Source organism: Neoarius graeffei, chromosome 6 (assembly GCF_027579695.1).
Source record: "Neoarius graeffei isolate fNeoGra1 chromosome 6, fNeoGra1.pri, whole genome shotgun sequence".
Classification (NCBI taxonomy): Eukaryota; Metazoa; Chordata; class Actinopteri; order Siluriformes; family Ariidae; genus Neoarius; species Neoarius graeffei.
The window spans coordinates 55,750,313-55,774,238 of NC_083574.1; the positions used below are offsets into that span (position 1 = coordinate 55,750,313).

Consider the following 23,926-nt stretch of genomic DNA (forward strand, 5'->3'; position numbering starts at 1 on the left):
CCAGGGTGTACCCCGCCTTTCGCCCGTAGTCAGCTGGGATAGGCTCCAGCTTGCCTGCGACCCTGTAGAACAGGATAAAGCGGCTAGAGATAATGAGATGAGATGAGATATCCCCTCTTGACAATAAAAAAAAAAAGAACGTGTTCATGCCCAGAACCAATCAGCTCTTTGGATCTGAATACGGGTGGGAAAACACTACAATAACACAACGCGTTTTTAGATGAAGTCACGTGACACGGTCGCCAAATTAATGCGTCAGAAGAGGAGACGTAGTGCGGCGCCTTCACCGTATCTGAACGGAATCGGAGCTGGCGATGCCTGGATTTGATTTTCCAGCTATTTTTAGTGCTTAAGCTGTGAATGGCGCCTAAACAGGACCCTAAACCTAAATTTCAAGAAGGTAAGAGGGTGTGAAATGCAGCGGGTCGGGTGGAAAAGACCTGGTTAGCTTAGTGCTACAGCTAGCACAATGGCGCGCGCGCAGAAATGAGTGTGCTGTACACAAAGCCAGAGTGTATGAGTTAGCAAAACACAGCTGCACCTCAGCGAGCGTGTATGAGTTAGCAAAACACAGATGCACCTCAAACATTTATGCTACGGAAATAACGTTGTTGTGAATCATTGCGGCTGATTTGTCATCTGTGTGCGGAGTTTTAACTCAAAGGCTGTCATTAAACCGAAGGCTAGTTCGCTCTGTGCATAACTGAAGGAGCTAGCTAGCTATATTAGCACAGTGTCTGTCTGTGTATCCGTTAGCTCGTGGAACTTCTTATCAGTGATACACAGCTAGTAAAATAACATTATTGTTTTCTCGATTATATATTTACTCCTGCATGTTGATTTTGGTGGGCTGAGGGTTTCTGCGCACGCGCAGTCCATTTTCCTCAGCCATAATGTCATGTTTCATTTTAATCCTGGAGGCATTTTATGATCAAGAGAGAAATATATCAATTCATCGTGCTTTTTTTTTCTCCCCTTCCTTTTTAATCTCATACACACATTTTTGTTTCAGTCTCACTCCATATCAGCATTTAGACCTGTTGCAAGAAGATGAAGTTTACCCAGATCTGCCACTCAGTAGCTTCAAAGCACACTGTGTGTATTACTTGGACTTTGTAGATAAAACACACACTTGGCTTTCCCTGTAAATGGCTAAAGATTGAGCATAAAGTTTTTACTTTACTTTAGGGTTGTTTTACAAAGTTTGTGTCACAGGGGTCCAAAATTCAAATCGATTCAAACTGGTTCTTGTACCAGTTTTTAAGTGAAGAACAAGTTAAAGAACAGATTTCAGGTAACTTTTTGACACGTGTGTGTATGGTAGTTTTGTGTAATCTGCTATAAGATGGGAGAAACAAATGAAGTGATTCTCAGAGAGGACTTTTTTGACAATTCAGAATCCACTACTTCCATAGTGCTTTTAAAGGAACAGTCCACCGTACTTCCATAATGAAATATGCTCTTATCTGAATTGAGACGAGCTGCTCCGTACCTCTCCGAGCTTTGCGCGACCTCCCAGTCAGTCAGACGCAGTCAGACGCGCTGTCACTCCTGTTAGCAATGTAGCTAGGCTCAGCATGGCCAATGGTATTTTTTGGGGCTGTAGTTAGATGCGACCAAACTCTTCCGCGTTTTTCCTGTTTACATAGGTTTATATGACCAGTGATATGAAACAAGTTCAGTTACACAAATTGAAAGTAGCGATTTTCTATGCTATGGAAAGTCCGCACTATAATTACAGGCGTACTAACACCTTCTGCGCGCATTGATACGGAGCTCCGAGAGGTGAAGGTATCAATGCGCTGTCGAAGCGCGCTGAAGGTGTTAGTACGCCTGTCATTATAGTGCGGACTTTCCATAGCATAGAAAATCGCCACGTTTCAATTTGTGTAACTGAACTTGTTTCATATCACTGGTCATATAAACCTATGTAAACAGGAAAAACGCGGAAGAGTTTGGTCGCATCTAACTACAGCCCCAAAAATACCATTGGCCATGCTGAGCCTAGCTACATTGCTAACAGGAGTGACAGCGCGTCTGACTGCGTCTGACTGACTGGGAGGTCGCGCAAAGCTCGGAGAGGTACGGAGCAGCTCGTCTCAATTCAGATAAGAGCATATTTCATTATGGAAATATGGTGGACTGTTCCTTTAAATATAAGGCTGTAAGCTTTGTGTTAGTTGTCTCTAATATTTTTCCCAATATCTTGACCACATTTTAGGATGAAAATAATCATTTTAGATATGTTATTTTATATTGAAAAATTAGCTGTCTCGGAGAGGACTTTTTTTTTTTTTTTGACACAATTGCATACTAATTTGATCAAAATAGTCTGAAAACTTACTGGCATTCAACATTTAAAACTTAACTATGTTTCCAATGATATGGAACCAAATATGTGTTTTATGGTATAAAGAATGATTTAAGTGCATCCCTTTTGGAGCTACCTGTGGTCAAAAAAGCACTTTTTCTAAATGACACGAGTAATTTTGCTAAATATGACACATATTGCCATACATTCACCAAAAATAACGTTATCACCAAATTTTTTTTGCATGGTAAATAGAGCTATCACAGGGCTACAATAAACAGCCAAGTTTATTTAGTCAAGCCTTTTGATATTGAAGATAATAAGTGTTAAATGTGATTTTTAGCTTGCGTACCCTGATTGTAAAACAACCCTTTACTCTTCTGTTTTTTTTTTTTTTCCTTCTTCAGGTTTCAGGTATAAACAAGTGAGGGTAGATTTTAATCAGAGTTGGTTTTTATTTACATGAAAGTCCATTATGTGACATGCTTGTGAACTGTCAACAGTAATGTTACTTTTTCCCCCCTTTCTTTCTCTTTACTCGGTTGTCCTGTGTTTTCAGGTGAACGAGTGCTGTGTTTTCATGGGCCGCTGCTATACGAAGCTAAGGTACCCAATCTCAGTTTATCAGGATTAAGTTGAAGCTGATTATGAAGGGTCTGATCTGTAAAGTTATCATGTACTGTGCAAAAGTCTTAAGCCAGTATCTCACTGGGCTGCGACAGCCTCTGACTAGTTGGGAAAAGAAAGCACAACTTTATTCATCACGCACTTGTGAAATTTCCTCTCTGCATTTAACCCATCTGAAGCAGTGAACACACACACATACCCAGAGCAGTGGGCAGCCATGCTAACAGCGCCCAGGGAGCAGTCGGGAGTTAGGTGCCTCGCTCAAGGGCGTCCCATATTAACCTAACCACATGCCTTTGGACTGTGGGGGAAACCAGAGCACCCAGAGGAAACCCATGCAGACACGGGAGAACATGCAAACTCCACACAGAAAGGCCCTCACCGGCTGCTGTGTTTGAACTTTCTTGCTGTGAGGTGACCGTGCTAACCACTACACCACCGCAGCGTTTCCCACAGACCAGGTAGGAATTTGTGGTGCTCCACTGTGCCGATGAGGGAATCGTGCACAGTGGTGTCGTGGCGGTCAGTGGAGTTGGTCATTGGGGTGTATGCAAAGTGTTTACAGCAGGTGGTGTTCAAAAACACAGTATTTTTCTTCAGAGTCACCTGCTGGGACTATTTTAAAGCTACAAGAAGCATTTGAGATTGTTCAGTTCAATCTAAATTCTTTTAAGTTCTTTAAGAGAAGACAGCTAAGCAATTTTTCCCAGAACCCTGCCTGGTTTCATTCCTCGACCCAACTTTACATTACAGGGCAGGCCATTAGTTTGCTGGGCTTGATGCTGGTGGAAAACCTGTCTTTAGTTTATGAAAATTACTCACCAAAATTGAAGTTAAAGTTTAGTTTTTACCTTAGTTTTTTGCCTTTTTGGTGGCAATCATTCTTTAGTTGACATTCAAGGAATAAATTGCAAAAAACAAGCTGGAGGTTTTTATTTTAAATATTGAACTCAACACTTACCTCAGCCAATACTAATCTGGGTTGCATTGAGTCAATGAAATTATAATAGTCAAATAAATACAAAGTTATTATTAGCCTATGGACATCCTACAGTAGTCTCTCTCAACTACTGCATTTTATCTTTATCACATTGTTTGCTGTGCTTCCAACGTTATAGGCTGACAGCTGGATGTTCAATATTCATAACGTTATAAGGCTAGCAGTTCATAAAGCTAGCATAAGGCTACCTTTTCTGAGTTACATACTGGGCAGGTGTGTTTGGGCACAGTACATCATACTAAACTTTGGTAGACTCCTGATATCATTGACCGTCTTCTCTGTGCTAAATATCACGCTGCATTGGGTTTTTCTCTTGATAGCCCTCGAGCAGTATGCGTGGAGAGGAGGAGTGGGCGAATCAGCTGCCAGTGTGTGTGCGTATCAGTGATGCAGTGATGGTTTATCTACTTCGCCAATAAAGCTAATCAAGATGTTTCTTAATATATTCAGATTTTATGCTTCAGATAGCATCAACTAGGCATCCCCGCGAGTATAACAACATTTTATTTAGGCTAGTGGGAAATCCTTATTTATTGTGAATGTCAAGCCATTATTAATAACTTGCATGAATGCTGAAGTGGGATAAACGGGATAATGCAATAAGGCCGGTTCCTCGCGTCAAGCTGCTACTGTATGCATAAAAATTGGTTTATAGCCTGACTCAGGGATGTCTGTTTCATGTAAGCCAAGAAGGTTATGATAAAGCTCATCACGAGTACGGTGTAGGCTACCTTTTTAAAATAAGGGGTCAGAAGACGAGTCAGGAAGGCTGCGTTATTTTTAATTAGCCTAACAGGCCTACTTGCAGTCTGGGTATAGAGGGATCCCGCATGACGTCACCGCGCCGCGAGAGTTCGGTAGTCGCCGTATTGGAAGACCAAGTACACATCTATGCAAGTACATACATACATAAAACAAACTACACCTGAAATGTAGCCAGGGCCGGTTCTGCCCTAATCTGGACCCGGGTGCAACATCGCGCAACACCCCCCCCCCCCCCCCCCCCCCAAAAAAAAAAAAAAAAACACACCAGTCTAAATCAGGACAACCAGTGTTCGAACTACGGGGGTACTCGGGGGATCCGAGATCCCCTGAAACAGACATGAGATCCCTTGAAAGCATGATTTGGGAAATGTTGGGGGGGTCTCTAAAATATTGGCAAAATGATGTTTATTGACATAGCAATCGTGTGTAACGGGAAGCATTTGCATATCCGAAGTGTTGTGTTTACATCAAAGATAAAATAAACCGATATGACAACGACTGCTGCTGCCAGGTTAGTTGTTGAGTAGCCTGACTGTTTTTTTTTTTTTCTTGTGTGTGTGGTATCATTGTTGACGCGAGGTTGTTTTTTGAACATGCCAATGCGGACACGATTTCCCCTGATGAGTTATGACTTCAGACGCGATGCGTGTGTGGAGTCCGTGTGATATGTGCGTAAGATAGGCTTCTCGTGTTTGGAGATCCGCGCTCCGAGACAAGCGCAAGCACCCCCCAAGGGAAAAAAAGGGACCCCCCGAAAATATCGGCATAGTTCGAACACTGAGGACAACCATCACATAACTATAAACATTTTAGATCAACTATTTTAACTAAATGGGCTATAATAAATAAGCCTGCAGGCAGCCACGGCGGGCTGCCTCAGAAAAGTAACCATTTGTCCTACCTTAACTCGTTTTGCTTTTTCTGCCTCCTTTTTTGTATTTTCGACCCTGCATTTATTTTCTTTCCTTTTCTGAAAACCCGATTTGTGTCCAGACATTTTGTTCTGCTACCAACAAACTAACTCGTCAGGTCTCGTCTCTCGAGTCCGCGATGAAGGGCAACAATTGATACGTTTTTACAAACAGCCAATAGGGAGGTTGCAACGTTCAGGGTCTCCTTTGCTCACAGGCACTCAGTAATGCACTTATTCTCTGTCTCCTGGCAGAAAGCTCCTTAGTTCGCTCCCCTTGTGTCTCAATCACAGCTGGTATTCTGAAGAACGACTTCTTTTCACCTTTCCCATCAGCTTTGTTGGAACACCCTAACACAGCACAAAAGTTTACCATTGTAGGTTTATGATGAATCAAGTGCCTCGTGGGTTTAAATTCCGCACGCTGCCGTTATTTCCCCCGATCACGAGTTTGTTGGTCTTCCAATATGGTGCAGGGTCTAATATGGCGCACTATTAATGAACGGAACGATACGCAACGGAATTTTTTTTTTTTCCCCAAAGTCGTGAGTCTGATTGTGTGGTGATAGGAATCCATTGTGTGGCGCTGCACTACACAGTGGTCGATGTATGGGAAACCCTGCCACCGTGCCGCCACAGCAATTGCGATAAAATATGCAAATTAGCGACAATTTTCACTTGGAGTCACACTGAATTGATATTCGCATATTTTACCGCAGTTGTTGTCTCTCCAACTAGTTGCAGGCTGTCACAGCCCGGCTTTCCCTCGGCAAGCAGGGAAGTAGAGGAAGCCTCACGGAAACTGACTTGAGAAGGGTTCGCAACGGTTTTGCGACACCAGTGATGCATTTGCGGCTATTTTGGGAGAAATTGTGTCCCACGAATTTTTTTGAACATGTTCAAAATTTCAGCAACGAAGGAGCAACACTTTGCGACTCATGCGAGGAAATTGAGAAGCCCTGCGAATGTTTCAAGACACTTTTGAAACTCTGTCGCGAATGACGTTTGCAATTTGTCGCAAGCTGTCGCAGCCCAGTGAGATACTACCCTTCGGCACCCTATTTTTTTTTTTTTCATACAAACTTTTTTTCTTTAGAAGAACAACTTTATTCATCACATGCTTTTCTGTGTAGAGTTTCCATGTTCTCCCCGTGTCTGTGTGGGTTTCCTCCAGGTGCTCTGTTTTCCCCCATGGTCCAAAGGCATGTGGTTAGGCTAACATGGGGCAGCCATGGCCTGAAGGTTGGGCTGAACAAGGCACCTAACCCCCAACTGCTCCCCGGGCGCTGTAGCATAGCTGCCCACTGCTCTGGGTATGTGTGTGTGCTCATTGCTCGCTTGTGTGTGCATGTGTGTGTTCACTGCTTCAGATGGGTTAAATGCAGAACAGATATTTCACTGTGCTTCAGTCTGTGCTTGAGTGTACGTGTGATAAATAAAAGCTTCTTGTCTATTTGTATGTGTTTATGCTTTTTTCATGCCATCGACTTGTCGGGGACTGCAAATGAAAAGGAAGAAGCAGCAGCCTTGATTTTGTCACATGCACACTCGAGCGCAGTGAAATTTGTCCTCTGCATTTAACCCATCTGAAGCAGTGAACATGCACGTGAGCAACGAGGACACGCACATACCCAGAGCAGTGGGCAGCGCCCGGGGAACAGTTGGGAGTTAGGTGCCTCACTCAACATCCCATATTAACCTAACTGCATGTCTTTGGACTGTGGGGGAAACCGGAGCACCCGGAGGAAACATGAGAACATGCAAACTCCACGCAGAAAAGCCCCTGTTGGCTGCTGGGCTCAAACCCAGAACCTTCTTGCTATGAGGCGACAGTGCTAACCACTACACCATTGGTACATCTACATCAGATCAGTCCAAGAACATTTTAGAGTCCCAAACCTTCGTTTTCCAGCACAAAATTAAATGTTACAGAACAAAAAAAGTTTGTATCTGAGCAGTGTATTACATAAGAGACCATTTCAGATTAAAAAAGGAAAAACATTTAATAACGGCTACTGGGATTTGGTGCAAAATTAAGAAGTGTGAGACAGAACCAGCCACAGTTCTTCTGGACACTTTAAAGTGCATATCACGGGTAAATTCAGGAGCGAGATCAATGTAATTCTCCTATTTTATATTAAACTTTGGTCAAATATCTGTAACATTCTGCATTCTCTGCTATTTTTTTACCTTGCACAATACCAGAAACATTCAGTTGAAATCAAGCCATTTGAGGCGAGTTGGTCCGCTTCTGAAAAAACTTGGCATTTGGATTTCCCGGCAAACATTGATTTTTGGTGACGTCGCGTGCGGGACGCCACCCTCTGAATCCTACGTCAGCGCTGGTTTGTTTATGAGAAAACGACCTGGTGGTTTTCTGCAAATTTCTTCAACGTTATCGTGTAATTATTAAAATGGTTAACAGATGTATTGTAGGAGGGTGTAGCAACACCAATCATGATGGGATTAGTACTCATCGTTTCCCAAAAGACCGGACAATGAGAGAGAAATGGGAGCGCTTGGTCTACACAGGCTGTGCACTGAAACCGTGCAAAGCTCGCGCAGCCTGCTGGCGCTTCCGCACGTGACGTCACGAATCTGGCTCCAGACTCCCTTGGGATTTTTCCAGGCGCGTTTTGTTATTTAATTTTTTTCTGCTGTAGACAGATGGCCTTGTGCAAAATGACCCTTCTGGATGAGTGTGTAAAGGGACATACTTTCATATAAAAAAAAACACGAAATTGGTCCAGAATATGCACTTCAAGATACTCCAGTAAAACCTACAGCTCATTTCCTTATAAAACTGCACTCATTGTACCTGAGACGACATTATTTATTTATTTTTTTAATTAAAGCAAAGGGGTATTTCACACCAAATATCGACTTTATTTCATTTATTAAGGCTTACTGCTGTTTATAATATTTTGTTTAATACTGAAACATTTCATTGCATTATTTTTAAGCCATTTTTAGTCGACAGTATTTCTTTGTGCCTAAGACTTTTGCACAGTACTGTATTTTAAGGTATGACATGAGTTTATATTTCTTTACATGTATACTTACAAGGTAACATGTTTGTACTCACAGTTCATTTGGCATTCATCTATTTGCTGTGTATTCCTTTGCAGTGTGTAAAAATCAGTATCAAGGACAAACAAGTCAAATACTTCATTCATTATAGTGGATGGAATAAGAAGTAAGTTTACGATGCTTGTTTCTGCTGCTTTTCCGTCACTGTTGTGAAAAGCTGTTGATTTTAAAACCAGTCACGTAGAAGGCACCTTTTCTACTTCTGGTGTAATTTTGTTTCAAAATGGATAGCTTTTAATACTGATCGAATGACATTTTCATCAGTGATTGCTGTGTTTTTGGTTTATTTCCTCAGTCGCTTACTGTTTCACAAATGCGTCCTGTTCTTTTTAGCTGGGACGAATGGGTTCCTGAAAGCCGTGTACTCAAATATGTGGACAGCAATCTGCAGAAACAGAAAGAGCTTCAAAAGGCAAATCAGTGAGTTCTCTTAGGCTACATCCACACGACAACGGCAACGAGTTTTTTTTTTTTAAATAAATATCGCGTCCACATGGGCAACGGATCAGTAAAATATCAGGTACATATGGCAACGCAACACTTGCTGAAAACGATGCAATACACATGCCACACCTCTACGTGCGCTGTAAGACGGTCCCATCGGAGACACCAGAACAATAGAAGTAGACGCATGCGCACAGTGACTATCCCTGTCGCTGTCACACGCACACACTTTCTCACTCCCTATCCTATGGATATAGTCCCTTTAAATCACATGCTCGTTGTTTGAATGGAGACGGGGGTAGATGGAAGCCGGTACGCCAACATTCTGATATCCTCCAGAGTTCTTTAATGGTCCGGAATAAACCTCTGAAGAGGTGAGATCGCTCCTTTTTTTTTTTTTTTCTCCCTATTTTTGCTGGCAGGATTGACTCCGCCCTAAGGGCTATTCTCTCTCTCTCTCTCTCTCTCTCTCTCTCTCTCTCTCTGCACCATTACACAATAAATATTCACAGTGAAAATATTTTGTAAGCGCGTTTCATGAACCAAGTTATAGGATTTGTTGACAACTTGCATCGAGTTCGTTACACTTCTACCCGGCGTGAAGCACGTGGTTGTGACGTCATCATAAATCCGTTCTACTCATCCAGACAATTTCGCAATGGCTCCGTTGCCAGATTTTTTTTCACTCTGGAACCTGTTCTCAAAAGATTTCGTTTTGGGGTACCCAAAACGCCGGTGCCGTGTGGACGCCAGGCCGAAACGATAAACAATTTTATCAGATTCACCTGAATCTGCTGCCGTGTGGACAGGGCCTTAGTCACTGCTGAACTAATAGGGGAGGGAACCCTTCCGTGAACGGTTTTCCTTTTTAATGTGTGTACCTTTTTTGTTTCTGATTTATGGTTCTGCTTTTTTTAATATGCTTAGTTTTTCCAAGTAAATTTTGAAGCGAGAACTGCGAATTATTTATTTAAATTTTTTTGTAGAACCAAGAGCATGCTTATATGTTGAAACAAAAATGTCTGTTTTGTAGAGACCATTATGTTGAGGGAAGGATGAGGGGAGTTGCACCGAATAAGAAGATAGCTGCTGTGCAGCAAAAAAATGTTGATGTGTGAGTTTACCTTGATTTTTGGTGTCTTTGCCCAAGTGCCATCTTTCTAATAATCAATCCCGCCGATAGAATTCAAATAAAAGTTTTCTGTTTTTATTTTCAGGAAAACAAAAAAGAACAAACAAAAAAGTAAGTTGAAAAATTTCTCTATCACCATATTAGCTCGGTGTACTTTTTGACTTATTTTGATTAAAAAAACCAAACAAACAAGGTTCATAATTTGCAGTCCAACTCTATGGCAGTGATTGTAGTTAATGAAGATAATTTAATTGCAACAAAGTTTGCCGAATATAATTTTATTATTATTATTTTTTTCCCTCCCCCAGCACCAGGAGCTGGAGAAGGCACCAGCACTGGAGAACTTCCTCACCCTCCACGCAAGAAGAGGGCACGCGTTGATCCAACTGTGGAGAGTGTATGTTGTTTTCCTACTGTGTCAGTCATGGGGGGGGGGGAGAGTAAAAGTACACTCTTCTTCAGTTCTGTGTTTTTAAGTTCTCAAGGCCTAAATAACAATTGTGTGGTCCTCGCCAACTTCTATAAACAAACAAGTAACTCCAGGTGACGACCAAAAACCGAGGTTCAGAAACCATGTGGTGGGGGCTTAAGTACACCCTCTCCGCTTCCACAATTATTAGCAGCAGAGTGTTACTAATGAAATGCACACAGTTAACTATCAAGAAGTGTGAATACCTCTATAAAAGCAGAACATTTTAGTAGTTTGGTGTTTTACATTAGGCCAAAAAGACAGGACATCAGCCATATCTTCAGAGAAGCAATAGAGATCTTGCAGTCACGTGACCGGAAAGTACACAACCGCCATCGTGTCGGTCAAAAACACTGCTGAATACTGCTGCACTCGTGTACAGAATGGATCAATTTCAACCGACGGACTACACGGCTCATTTTTCTAATGAACAGATAACTAGATACATGTCTAAAATACACGACCTACAGATTAGTGACCCTTATGGCTTTCTGGACGGAGTTTTCACGACCGGATTTTGAACTGCCAGCGGAATACCCGGACGTGTATGATTACCTCATCAACTTTCCCTCGCTGTTCAGTGGTGAAGCACTGCGTGCTTATGAATCTCTGGACAGTTATCTCTACAGAAATTCAGGATTTGTCAGCGACTCAGATGTGGCATCTTGTAAACAAGAAAATGATCCTCACTGGATGGGTAAGTCACTTAAGTATTGAGTATAGCACTGACCAGCCGATTATAGAATAAGGTAATTCCAAATCGTCCGTGTTGTTTACATGGATCTGGCGTTGGAGAGGTAGAGGCTTGGCAGTGGAGGTTTGAGTAGCTGTTTTCTGAGCTTAGTCAACAGGCCGGCTCTGCCTGTAGCCTCGCTTTTGCTTCGGCTCCCGGCGCTGCCTCCTTCGCTTTGCTTCCAATAACAATCCACGGAGACCCCGCTGCTCTCGCAATCTGGTCTCGTCCGGAATGTGTTTTTTTTTTTTTTTTTTTTTTTTTTTTTTCGTCCGGAATGTTGTGCATGCGATGGAAATCGCTACAAACCGTCATTTTCTGCTGGAAACCAATGTCCAGTAAGTCCATACGGTTGTAGTGGATATTGAAGTCTGGTACAGACGAACAACACGCAAAAATACACACAAAAAACATAAAAACCGTGCACAGGTAGGGAGAGCTTGTAGCCGCAGCCGTTGTAGTAGAATTGTATATAGTAGGGTTTTCCAGAAGAAAAGGTAAAAGCAGAAGTAGAACTAGAAGTAGAAGGCGGAATATGGCGTTTGACCTACAAGATGGCGTCTGTCACAATCTGGATCGGCTGTGACGTCACATGCAAGATCTCTATAGTTGCTGCTTGTCAACGTGGGATGGGTTATAAGGCTATCTCCTGGACAACATCAAATTCACCATTCTGCAGGGTTGTTTACAAATGGAGAACCTTCAAGACAGTCGCCAATCATCCCACGAGTGGGCGTCCCAGCAAACTCGGCCCAAATTCAGACCATTTTAATGCCCAGAGGTATAAAGGAAAAACCAAACAGCTACATCATGTGGCCTACAGGCTTCCGTAAGCACACTGAATGTTCATGATGGCACAATCAGAAGAAGACTGATGAGGTTATGGCTTGTGGCTAGGAAAAAGTCCCTTCTCTCCAAAAAGAATGAGCATGACTTAGATTTGCAAAATTGCATCTGAACAAACCCTAAAAGTTCTGGAGCAATAATATTTTGGACTGATGAAGGTAGAGATGTTTGGTCATCATGCACAGTGCCATGTTTTGTGAAAACCAAACACACGTACTGTATATCACCAGAAACACCACATACCAATCTTTAAGCGTGTTAGTGGAGGGGTTGTGATTTGGGCTTGTTTTGCAGCCACAAAACTTGGAGAAACTTGCAGTCACCAAGACAAGGGTGAACTCCACTTTATACCCGAATATTCTTGGGACAAATGTGAGGCCATTTGTCCATTGGCTTAAACTGGACCAAAATTGAGTCATGCAACTGGGTGATGATCCCAAGCACAGTAGCTAATCAGCATCTGAATGGCTAAAGAAGAAAACAATCAAGGTCCTGGAATGGTCGAGTCAAAGTCCAGACCTCGACCCCACTGAGATGCAGTGGTGGGAAAATGCCCTCAAACATCAATGAACAGAAAGAAGGTTGTAAAGAAAAGTGGGCCAGAATTTCTCAAATGATGAGACTGGATAAACTTTTACAGAAATGCTTACATCAAATTATTCCTGCTAAATGTGGTTACGTTACATTACATGGCATTTAACAAACACTCTTATCCAGAGTGACGTACAAGTGCTAAACTCTGGTTGTACATGTTACTGAACGATAGGGTGAACAGAACTTTGCATTCTGCTCTTCTGTGTGTAAAAGCAGTAAATGCTTGTGTTTCATGTGATGATGCCTCCTAGAGGGAGTATGAGCATCACTGTACCCAGTATAAATCAGCCTTTATAGCGACCAGTTTAGCACCAAACTGCAGGCTGGACCAATTTGGCTTTTCTTTTTTTTTTAAATTTATTTTTAATATGAAAGCATGTCCCTTTACACACTCATCCAGAAGGGTCATTTTGCACAAGGCCATCTGTCTACAGCAGAAAAAAATAAAATAAAACGCGTCTGGAAAAATCCCAAGGGAGTCTGGAGCCAGATTCGTGACGTCACCTGCGGAAGCGCCAGCAGGCTGTGCGAGCTTTGCACGGTTTCAGTGCACAGCCTGTGTAGACCAAGCGCTCCCATTTCTCTCTCATTGTCCGGTCTTTTGGGAAACGATGAGTACTAATCCCATCATGATTGGTGTTGCTACACCCTCCTACGATACATCTGTTAACCATTTTAATAATTACGCGATAACGTTGAAGAAATTTGCAGAAAACCACCAGGTCATTTTCTCATAAACAAACCAGCGCTGACGTAGGATTCAGAGGGAGGCGTCCCGCATGCGACGTCACGAAAATCAGTGTTTGCCGGGAAATCCAAATGCCAAGTTTTTTCAGAGGCGGACCAGCTCGCCTCAAATGGCTTGATTTCAACTGAATTTTTCTGGTATTGCGCAAGGTAAAAAAATGGCAGAGAATGCAGAATGTTACAGATATTTGACCAAAGTTTAATACAAAATAGAATTACATTGATCTTGCTCCTGAATTTACCCGTGATATGCACTTTAAATCATCTCACACCTGCCTCGAGCCAAGTTATCCATCAATACTAAACAGACTTGCTTTCTGCAATCTGTTTAAACATGTGTGTTTTACAAAGTTAAAACTGATCTTAGCAGTTATCTTGAAACTGGAGTCTCTTTCCACTGCAAACATCAGTCAGGAATGCACTGTGGATTTTACATTTACAAAGTGTAAATATTGAATTGTGCATTAGAATTTGCTTACATTATAAATATTGAAATTAATTTAAAATTACATTTTTAAATCGGGCATTCTGCCTTGTTATAATTTTCAATGAGGGTTTATTTTTATTTTTTTTTTTGAGATCTTGTCAGAATTAATCTGTAATAATTCGGCAGTTCCAGGAAACCACAAGGTAAAACTGACTATGTGAATTGTTTGTGTAGGAGGAGACCTTTATCAATCGTGTGGAAGTAAAGGTGAAGATTCCTGAGGAGTTAAAGCCATGGCTGGTTGATGACTGGGACCTGATCACGAGACAAAAGCAGGTGATGCTTAAAAACCCACCTAATGCTGCTGCTTAGCAATGTCTTGCATTTTACTACAGTGACCTTGTCAGGATATAGACTGAATTGGATAACTTGTGTGAGTCCAGAAGTAACTCGGATGTTAGTGACTGAGAAGCTATAACCGCAAAATGTAGCTTTATTGCACAAGTTGACTTTGTGTGGTATTTTTATCCCCCTGGTATATAATGCGGGGGGGGGGGAATATAGCTATCGATCTGTCTGTAAACGTTTTAGTTTCTGGAGCATAACTCAAACTATTAGGAATTTTTTCACAAAACCTGACCGTTACAGTGGATAAAGTGTACACACCCAATTAAAATGATTTTTCTGATGTGTTTAAAAAAAAAAAAAAAAGACTTTCCCCACCTTTTAATGTGACCTATAACCTGTGCAATTCAATTGAAAAGTAAACCAATCTGTTCAGAGGAAAACATAAATAAAAATGTACAATAAGCTGGTTGCATAAGTGTGCACACCCTTAAACTAATACTTTGTTGAAGCACCTTTTTGATTTTTAATTACAGCATTCAGTCTTTTTGGGTCGGAGTCGAGCAACCTGCCACATCTAGACTTGGCAATATTTGCCCACTCTTCCTTGCAAAAGCGCTCCAAATCTGTCAGATTGCGAGGGCGTCTCTTGTGCCCAGCCCTCTTCAGGTCACCCCACAGATTTTCAATTGGATTTAGGTCTGGGATCTGGCTGGGCCGTTCCAAAACTTTTTTTTGGGGGGGGTGTCATTGCCGTGCTGAAAGATTAAATTCATCTTCAGCTTTCTAGCGGACACCTGAAGGTTTTGGGCTGGTATTGACTGGTATTTAGAACTGTTCATAATTCCCTCCATCTTGACTAAAGCCCCTGTTCCAGCTGAAGAAAAAACAACCCCAAAACATGATGCTGCCACCACCATGCTTCACCGTGGGTATGGTGTTCTTTTGGTGATGTGCAGTGTTGTTTTTGCGCCAAACATACCTTTTGGAATCATGGGTAAGAAGTTCAACCTTGGTTTCATCAGACCATAACACATTTTCCCACATGCTTTTGGGGGAGTGGAGTGTTTTGATTGCTGCAAAATTTAGCCGGGCCTGGATGTTTTTCTTTGACCCTATCTACATCCAGACAGATGGAGAATACGGGAGATTATCACATGTAGAACACAACCAGTACTTGCCAGAAATTCCTGCAGCTCCTCCAGTGTTGCTGTCGGCCTCTCGGCAGCCTCCCTGACCAGTTTTCGTCTTGTCTTTTCATCAATTTTTGGAGGGACGTCCAGTTCTCGGTAATGTCACTGCTGTCCTATATTTTCTCCACTTCTTGATGACTGTCTTCACTGTGCTCCATGGTACATCTAATGCCATGGAAATGTTTTTGTACCCTTCTCCTGACTGATAGCTTTCAGCAATGAGATCCCTTTGATGCTTTGTAAGCTCTCTGTGAACCCTGGCTTTTGCTGGAGGATGCAATGGAGTAAATGTCCGAACTTTATTTTGATGGTAGGTGTGAACCCAAAAAGACTGAACGCTGTAACTAAATCAAAAGGTGCTTCAACAAAGTATTAGTTTAAGGGTGTGCACACTATCCAACCAGCTTATTGTATGTTTTTTATTTTTTGTGTTTTTCCCCCGAACAGATTTGTTTGTTTTTCAATTGAATTGTACAGGTTATAGGTCACATTAAAGGTGGGGAAAAGTTTTTAAATTATTTGTGGTCTTTTTATTTTATTTATTTTATTTGTCCTTTATTTTACCAGGTGATATCCCATTGAGAGATTAAACCTCTTTTGCAAGGGAGCCCTGGGAGCACATTCATGGTGATGATACACGGGGCAACTTTTTGGGCAATGTTGCCAAGCAATGTTGCTGGGCAATTGCGTTTTGACTCTTTTCTATTGAGATTGGGCAACATTGTTTCTTTCTGAATGGTTTTGATAATCTCTGGCAACTTTTTGAGATAAGCCAATCAGAACGTGAGTATCGAGTCATGTGACCTCCGGTGAGGTTCGGATCAGAAATTTCAAACAAATATGGCGGCCACTCGGTGTCAGTGGAGTGAAGAGATGGAGAGACTCCTCATCTGTTTTTACGCCGGTAAGTTGTTATTTTAATATTCTATATGGAGGAATTTACCTCACCAAAGCTCTAAAAAACAACAGACAGCTTGATTAAATGGTCACAGCAAAAATTAAGACGGATTTTTTTTTTTAGCTAACTGTAAACTGCCGTTGCTAACTGTTGTTGCCCATTGTTAGTTGCCCTGAAAAGTTGCCCTGTGTCTCACCTAGTTGCCCGTTGCCAGCAACATTGCTTGGCAACATTGCCCAAAACGTTGCCCTGTGTATCATCACCTTTATGGCCCTTTTCCACTACCCTTTTTCAGCTCACTTCAGCCCGACACGGCTCGCGTTTCGACTACCTTAGAGCAGCACGACTCGGCTCGCTTCAGCCCTGCTCAGCCCCCAAAACTCGCACGGTTTTGGAGTGGGGCTGAAGCGAGCCAAACCGAGCCGAGTGGGGCTAGGGGCGTGAGGAGACACTCCCCTGTGCACTGATTGGTGAGGAGGAGTGTCCTCACACGCCCACACACGCCCCGCGAGCACGCTGGGGTCTGTAAACCCGGAAGAAAAAGAATTACGAATTACGAGAATTTCTGAAGCCTTATGCGCCTCGCCTCATCTATGCACTCTTGCCAGTATCTGTTGGCGTTGTCGGTGACAACAAGCCACAGCACCAAGACCAGCAACACTAACGATTCCATGTCCTCCATGTTTGTTTACTCTCCGGGTCGTGAGACTACCGCTTAAAAGGTCACTGATGTCACTGTTTGCGCCGCCTAACGACATCACGTGACGTCCACCCACTTTCGCTAACTCCACCCAATGTGTCCACCCACTTCCAGCCAGCACGGTTCAGCGCGGTTGTAGTCGAAATGCAACTCCAACAGCCCCACTCAGCTCGACTCGACTCAGCCCAACTCAGCACAGCACGGCTCAGCCCGACTCGGCCGCGTTGGTAGTGGAAAAGCGGCAATAGACAATATAAACACATACTGTTAAGACAAAGAAAAAGTATACAATACAAAATAACATCAAAACAAACAGAAGAGATAAAAGAAACTACATATAATAGACTACAAACAAAACAAAGAAGAGTAAAACACTTTAAATTGATTACAAATCTGATGGGGAAAAGGGACATGGGTAAGGGTCATTGGAAACACGTGCAACAGTCTGATTTCAAGTTTTTTAGTAGCTGTTTGAAGTGCTCTAGTGAAATAAATACACTAAGCTGTATGTCTTTTTGGAGAAGGTTCCAATATGAAGGTGCAGAATAATTGAAAGCCATTTTACCAAGCTCAGTATTTGAGCATGGAACTGTGAACAGCAGAGTGTCATTCGAACACAAACTGTATGTGCTATTTTTCCAGGTCAGAAGATTAATAAGGTAACTGGGCAGTTTGCCAATAATTGCTTTGTAAATGAATGTGCCAGTGAATCCATCTGCGCAGAGCCAGAGAGCTAAATCCAACCATCTCATAAAGACGGCAATGATGTATAAGTGATTTGGCATTTAAAATGAAACGCAGTGCACCGTGGTACACTGTGTCAAGTGTTTTTAATGTAGATGAGGCAGTATGCATATATACTATATGACATCCCCATAATTCAGTACTGGGAGGAAGGTAGCATTGACCAGTTTCTTCCTAGCTTGAAGAGTAAAGCAAGACCTGTTTCTAAAATAAAATCCAAGTTTTACTCTCAATTTCTGCACCAGATTCTCAATGTGGACTTTAAAAGTGAGCTTCTCATCAAGCCAAATACCTAGATATTTACAGGTAGTCGTCGACTTAGGACTGCGTTTGGTTACGACTGACCGGTCGTAAACCGATCTGGTCGTAAGTCGGCCTATGTTAAATGAACGTAAATGTATTGTGATGTGTAATGATATTGTAATCTTCAAGTCTTATTTTATCAACATTTTTCTTATTTCATTACCTTGGCTCATTATTTGGTTTAAGTCAAACACTGCATACTACACTGCGTACAGTACAATTCGTTTAATATGTGCAAAACAAATATGCGAAATACAGGTGTGAAAAATAGAAAACATTTTAGTTTGAAATGTAAAACATAGCGGGGCGGCACGGTGGTGTAGTGGTTAGCGCTGTTGCCTCACAGCAAGAAGGTCCGGGTTCGAGCCCCATGGCTGGCGAGGGCCTTTCTGTGTGGAGTTTGCATGTTCTCCCCGTGTCCGCGTGGGTTTCCTCCGGGTGCTCCGGTTTCCCCCACAGTCCAAAGACATGCAGGTTAGGTTAACTGGTGACTCTAAATTGACCGTAGGTGTGAATGTGAGTGTGAATGGTTGTCTGTGTCTGTGTGTCAGCCCTGTGATGACCTGGCGACTTGTCCAGGGTGTACCCCGCCTTTCGCCCGTAGTCAGCTGGGATAGGCTCCAGCTTGCCTGCGACCCTGTAGAACAGGATAAAGCGGCTAGAGATAATGAGATGAGATGTAAAACATACCAAAATACAAATGTAAAACAGAGCAAAATACAAAATTTAGTGACCGCTGGCATCACTGGTGCTTGGCTGTGGGTCGTCTACGTCATCATCAGCTGTTGCAGCGCTCGGGCTGGCGGGAGCATTTGCTCGTTTCATAAACCAGGAGCTGGGACGGAAACTGTATGACGGAGGGAGCGTGAGAGAGACTGCGCATGTGCCTGGAGCTGGGGCGGAAACTGTCGTACGCTCGGCTAGCAAACACTTGCCAGTCATAACCAGACGGTCGTAAAGTCGATCGGTCGTAAGTGGCATAGGTCGTAAGTCAACGACTACCTGTATAGGCAAAAACTTTCTCAATGCACTTCCCTTCCAGAGTGGAGATGTTTAGTAAAGTGGGGGTGGGAGGAGAGCGAGATTTTGTAAAATGCATAACCTTAGTTTTGTTAGCATTTAAAACTAATCTCAAACTGGAGAAAGAGGCTTGCAGTGTATTGAAACACTGCTGAAGAGAATTGCAAGCTTTATTGTGGTCTTAGGTTTTTCTGATGTTTTAAAAAAAAATCTCATTTTAATGGGGTGTGTGCACTATTATTATTTTTTACATTTTTTTTATATATCCGCTGTATGTTAAGTGACTAGAGGAGTTGTGCTTTTGACATTTTGGTATTTCTGTGATTTTTTTCCCCCCCCCGTATTTCCCTGACAACCAATTTAGCTTAGGAAAATTTTGGAGTGGGGTTTCATGTGGGTGCTGGGGGGAATAGGTCATCTGATGACTCTTGTTATTTCTGTAGCTATTCCACCTGCCTGGAAAGAAGAATGTAGACATGATCCTGGAGGACTATGCAAGCTACAAGAAATCAAGAGGAACCTCTGATAACAAGTATGCACTATTAACACGAGGAAATGCATGGAGCGGGTAGTTAATGGAAGCCACATCTGCAGTTGCAGTCAGAAGTTACTCATCCTGGACATGAAACTTATGGCAATATTGGGCTTTCAGTGACTACCTTTTTCAGGGGAATAATGAGTGTCGAGCTTTGTAATGGGGGGGAGACAAGAATTTGGTGTACAAATTCTGATTTTTTTTTTTTTTTTTTGGCGGGGGGAGTCTGAAGTCAACTTGGGGTCAAAAATATACATGCACCCACTTGGATAATAAATTCAGTGGTGATGAAAGTTCCAAAATGTCTTCATTTACCAAGGCCTCTTAACTTCGTGTTAGTGATCATGATTGGCTAAAACTGGTAGCTTCTCTGTGCTGCCATCAGTTCTTTGATGATATAGCCACTTTTGTCAACATCTGGAAAAATATATCCAAACTGGAACTATCCAGGCAAAGGCCTGCCATGAACTGGAAGCTGCTGGAACACCAGTGTCACTGTCTCCAGTCAAGCATATTTTACATCACCATGGACTGGGAGGCTGCCATCCAAGAAAGAAGACCCTGCTTTCTCAAAATCAACATCTTTAAGTTTGACTGAAGTTTGCAGCTGGCCACATGATAAAGAAAAGGCCTTCTAGTGACAAGTTTTATGGTCACCATAAGACAGATTGAGCTGTTTGGCCACAATAACCAGAGATGTTTGGAGAAGTAAAGGTGAGGCATCCCACCCCAAGAACGCTGTACCACCTGCTAAGCACTGTTAAATAAAGTGTATGGACTATTGAAGGCGGACTACCTCAGAATTCCTCAACATAACCTCAAACTATCAGTAAGGTTGAAAAGTGGATGATCCCAGACACATCAAAGCTGGTGACCAGAAAACTAAAGTTATGACCTGCAGTGTTCCCCTCACAGCTTCACCTAAGACAAAAACTGGAAAGCCCCTTGAGGTCATGAGTGACTTTTAAATATCTCGGCTCCTCGATTGGCTCCACCTAACATGACCTGAAGATCTGAAAGGCTCTTGTATGGAAGGCCCTTAATGACATGAGCTGTCTGGAAATCCACCATATTACGAGAACTCAATCAGGCCGTTCTGTGTAATGGCGGAATCCGCACTCCTGTATGGTTGCAAGTGCTGGGCCCTGAACATCTCCCTCCAGAAGTCGCTGAATGGCTTATACATCCACATGCTGCGTGTTGCCTTAAACATCAGTTGGCAGGACCACAATCCCAACAAAGAGCTCTACGGTGGCCTCCCAAGCATCTCCAACAAGGTGGCCTGGAGGAGGCTTGGCCTGGCAGGTCACCATGTCCGACACAACGAGCTCCCCGCAAGTCAACTCATTCTGTGGGAGCCCACGCATGGATCGTGGCGTCCTGGTTGTCCAGTGACTACACTAGTCGATACACTCATGAGGGACGTTGGGGCGGCCAACAATGCCGAGCTCGCTGCCTGCATGTCCGGCTGCAGAAACTGGTCTTCGAGGCGTGCAGCTCGGTTGAGGCTGCCCTAAGTAAGTAGTCAAAGCTGGTTGTGGAGTAGATAAAGCAGGCTAACCTTAAGCTTTTGCACTGGCCTTCCCAAAGTCTTGACCTCAACCCTATCAAAAATATTTGGACTTTGCTTAAAAATCGGGTCCATGCCGGAGGGAAAAAAATTTGGTAGAGTTCAGTAATTCTTCATGTGCAACCATGTGACAAAAAGTGTGAAGTATGCACCTGCCGCCATGTTGGATGATGTACAAATCCAGAATGCAAGGACATACATTAGTATATTTTATTAACTTATTTTGATATTCTAATTATTCTTGTTTTATATTATTAACCCAACAAACCTTTTTACATTTCAAACAATAAATATCTTTGACAAAATAGAGTACAGACAGCCTAAAAGCATGCAATAAAAAAAAATCACAAGGCAAGTAGTACTATTTTATGCTAATTCTGTTTTCTTATCATAGACGGAAGTAAAACCACTAATCAAAAGGAACAGTCAACGGAGATAAATTACACAAGGCACAGCAAACTTTAGCAATCTTATCAAGTTAAATTAGCGGCATCGCTAATCTCTCACCTGGCAAAGTTGACCCACATTGTTCTCCTTGTGTATCCAAACTCGCTAAGGTTTGCGTGGTTATTGATCCGGCTTTCTTGGCAGATCTTTCATTTATCCTGTTGCTTCTTGATACTGCAAGATGAGTTTTCGTCTCGATCTTATCGTGCCCTAATTTGAGTGTTGGCGGCCAGTCTGGATTTGTTTTATTGCATAGGTTTGCCGGTGCTCCTACAAGGTGAGAAGCAGTGTGTTCACGCGAAAGCTCAAAAATTAAATTTAATCAGCAGAAAACTGAGCATTAATTAGCACTGAACTCTTACCAGATATAAAGTGGTCATCACACACACGGCTGTAATTAGCTTTTTCCTCCGTTAAGTCTTTACGATGTATGTTTATTTATGAACCACAGCGCACGGCGTTCTCTGGACAGGTCTTCATCTGTTTTGTCGCTGTTTTTAATTAGTTTGGAAATTCTGAAGAACTGTTTCTCGGTCACGAGTAGCATTATTACCGCAATTGTATCCCACACACAAAGAAGGCATTGTCTTTATTCAAAGGCAATGAACTCGAATCGTGAAGCGCTAGTTCCTGGTTGTTGTCATCCAACATGGCAGACTTCCTGTTTGGAAAATAAGCATGACGTCACGTGCACATTGAAGAATTCTGTGAAGAAAAGTGGCATAATATCCAATCAGAGTTCTGCCAGAAGCTTGTTGATGGCTACCAATAGCATCTGGCCATGGTGAAACCAAATATTGGGTGTGCGGTATGTACAGTTGTGCTCATAAGTTTACATACCCTGGCAGAATTTATGATTCTTTGATCATTTTTCAGAGAATATGAATGATAACACACAAACATCTTTTCCAATCATGCTTAGTGGTTGGGTGAAACCATTTGTCAAACGACTGTGTTTTCTCGTTTAAATCATAATGACAACAGAAACTACCCAAATGACCCTGATCAAAAGTTCACATACCCTGGTGATTTTGGCCTGATAACATGCACAGAAGTTGACACAAATGGGTTTGAAAGGTAACATCCTCACCTGTGATCTGTTTGCTTGTAATCAGTGTGTGTGCATAAAAGCTGAGTGAGTTTCTGGGATCCAGACAGACTCCTGCATCTTTCATCCAGCCACTGATGTTTCTGGATTCTGAGTCATGGGGAAAGCAAAAGAATTGTCAACGGATCTACGGGAAAAGGTAGTTGAACTGTATAAAACAGGAAAGGGATACAAAAAGATATCCAAGGAATTGATAATGCCAGTCAGCAGTGTTCAAACTGTGATTAACAAATGGAAAATCAGGGGCTCTGTTAAAACCAAGCAAATGCCACAAAGTATCTCGCCTACAATACGCCAAACAGCACAGAGACAAGCCTCAAAACTTCTGGAACAAGGTAATTTGGAGTGATGAGACCAAAATTGAACTTTTTGGCCACAACCATAAACGTTACATTTGGAGAGGTGTCAACAAAGCCTATGATGAAAGGAACACCATTCCTACTGTAAAGCACGGAGGTGGATCGCTGATGTTTTTGGGATGTGTGAGCTACAAAGGCACAGGAAACTTGGTCAAAGTTGAAGGAAAGATGAATGCAGCACGTTATCAGGAAATGCTGGAGGCAAATTTGCGCTCATCAGCCCGGAAGCTGCGCATGGGACGTACTTGGACGTTCCAACATGACAACGATCCAAAACACAAGGCCAAGTCGACCTGTCATTGGCTACAGCAGAACAAAGTGAAGGTTCTGGAGTGGCCATCCCAGTCTCCTGACCTCTATCATTTGAGCCACTCTGGGGAGATCTCAAGTGCGCAGTTCATGCAAGACAGCCCAGGAATTTACAGGAACTGGAGGCTTTTTGCCAAGAAGGATGGGCAGCTTTACCATCTGAGAAAATAAAGAGCCTCATCCACAACTACCACAAAAGACTTCAGGCTATCATTGATGTTAGAGGGGGCAATACACGGTATTAAGAACTGGGGTATGTAAACTTTTGATCAGGGTCATTTGGATGTTTTTTGTTGTCAT

The 23,926-nt window shown here is 42.5% G+C and overlaps 1 protein-coding gene across 1 annotated transcript in view; it reads left to right on the forward strand.

The window, feature by feature from the left end:
- The first annotated feature begins 263 nt into the window (after positions 1–263).
- Positions 264–23,926, forward strand: part of morf4l1 (mortality factor 4 like 1) — a 37,165-nt gene continuing 13,502 nt past the window's right edge. The window contains exons 1-9 of the mRNA XM_060923891.1: positions 264–400; positions 2,871–2,917; positions 8,742–8,809; positions 9,037–9,123; positions 10,181–10,261; positions 10,365–10,390; positions 10,588–10,676; positions 14,330–14,431; positions 19,742–19,830. Of these exons, the coding sequence (XP_060779874.1) occupies positions 361–400; positions 2,871–2,917; positions 8,742–8,809; positions 9,037–9,123; positions 10,181–10,261; positions 10,365–10,390; positions 10,588–10,676; positions 14,330–14,431; positions 19,742–19,830 (629 nt within the window). The 5' untranslated portion in view covers positions 264–360. The remainder of the gene's footprint in view (positions 401–2,870; positions 2,918–8,741; positions 8,810–9,036; positions 9,124–10,180; positions 10,262–10,364; positions 10,391–10,587; positions 10,677–14,329; positions 14,432–19,741; positions 19,831–23,926) is intronic.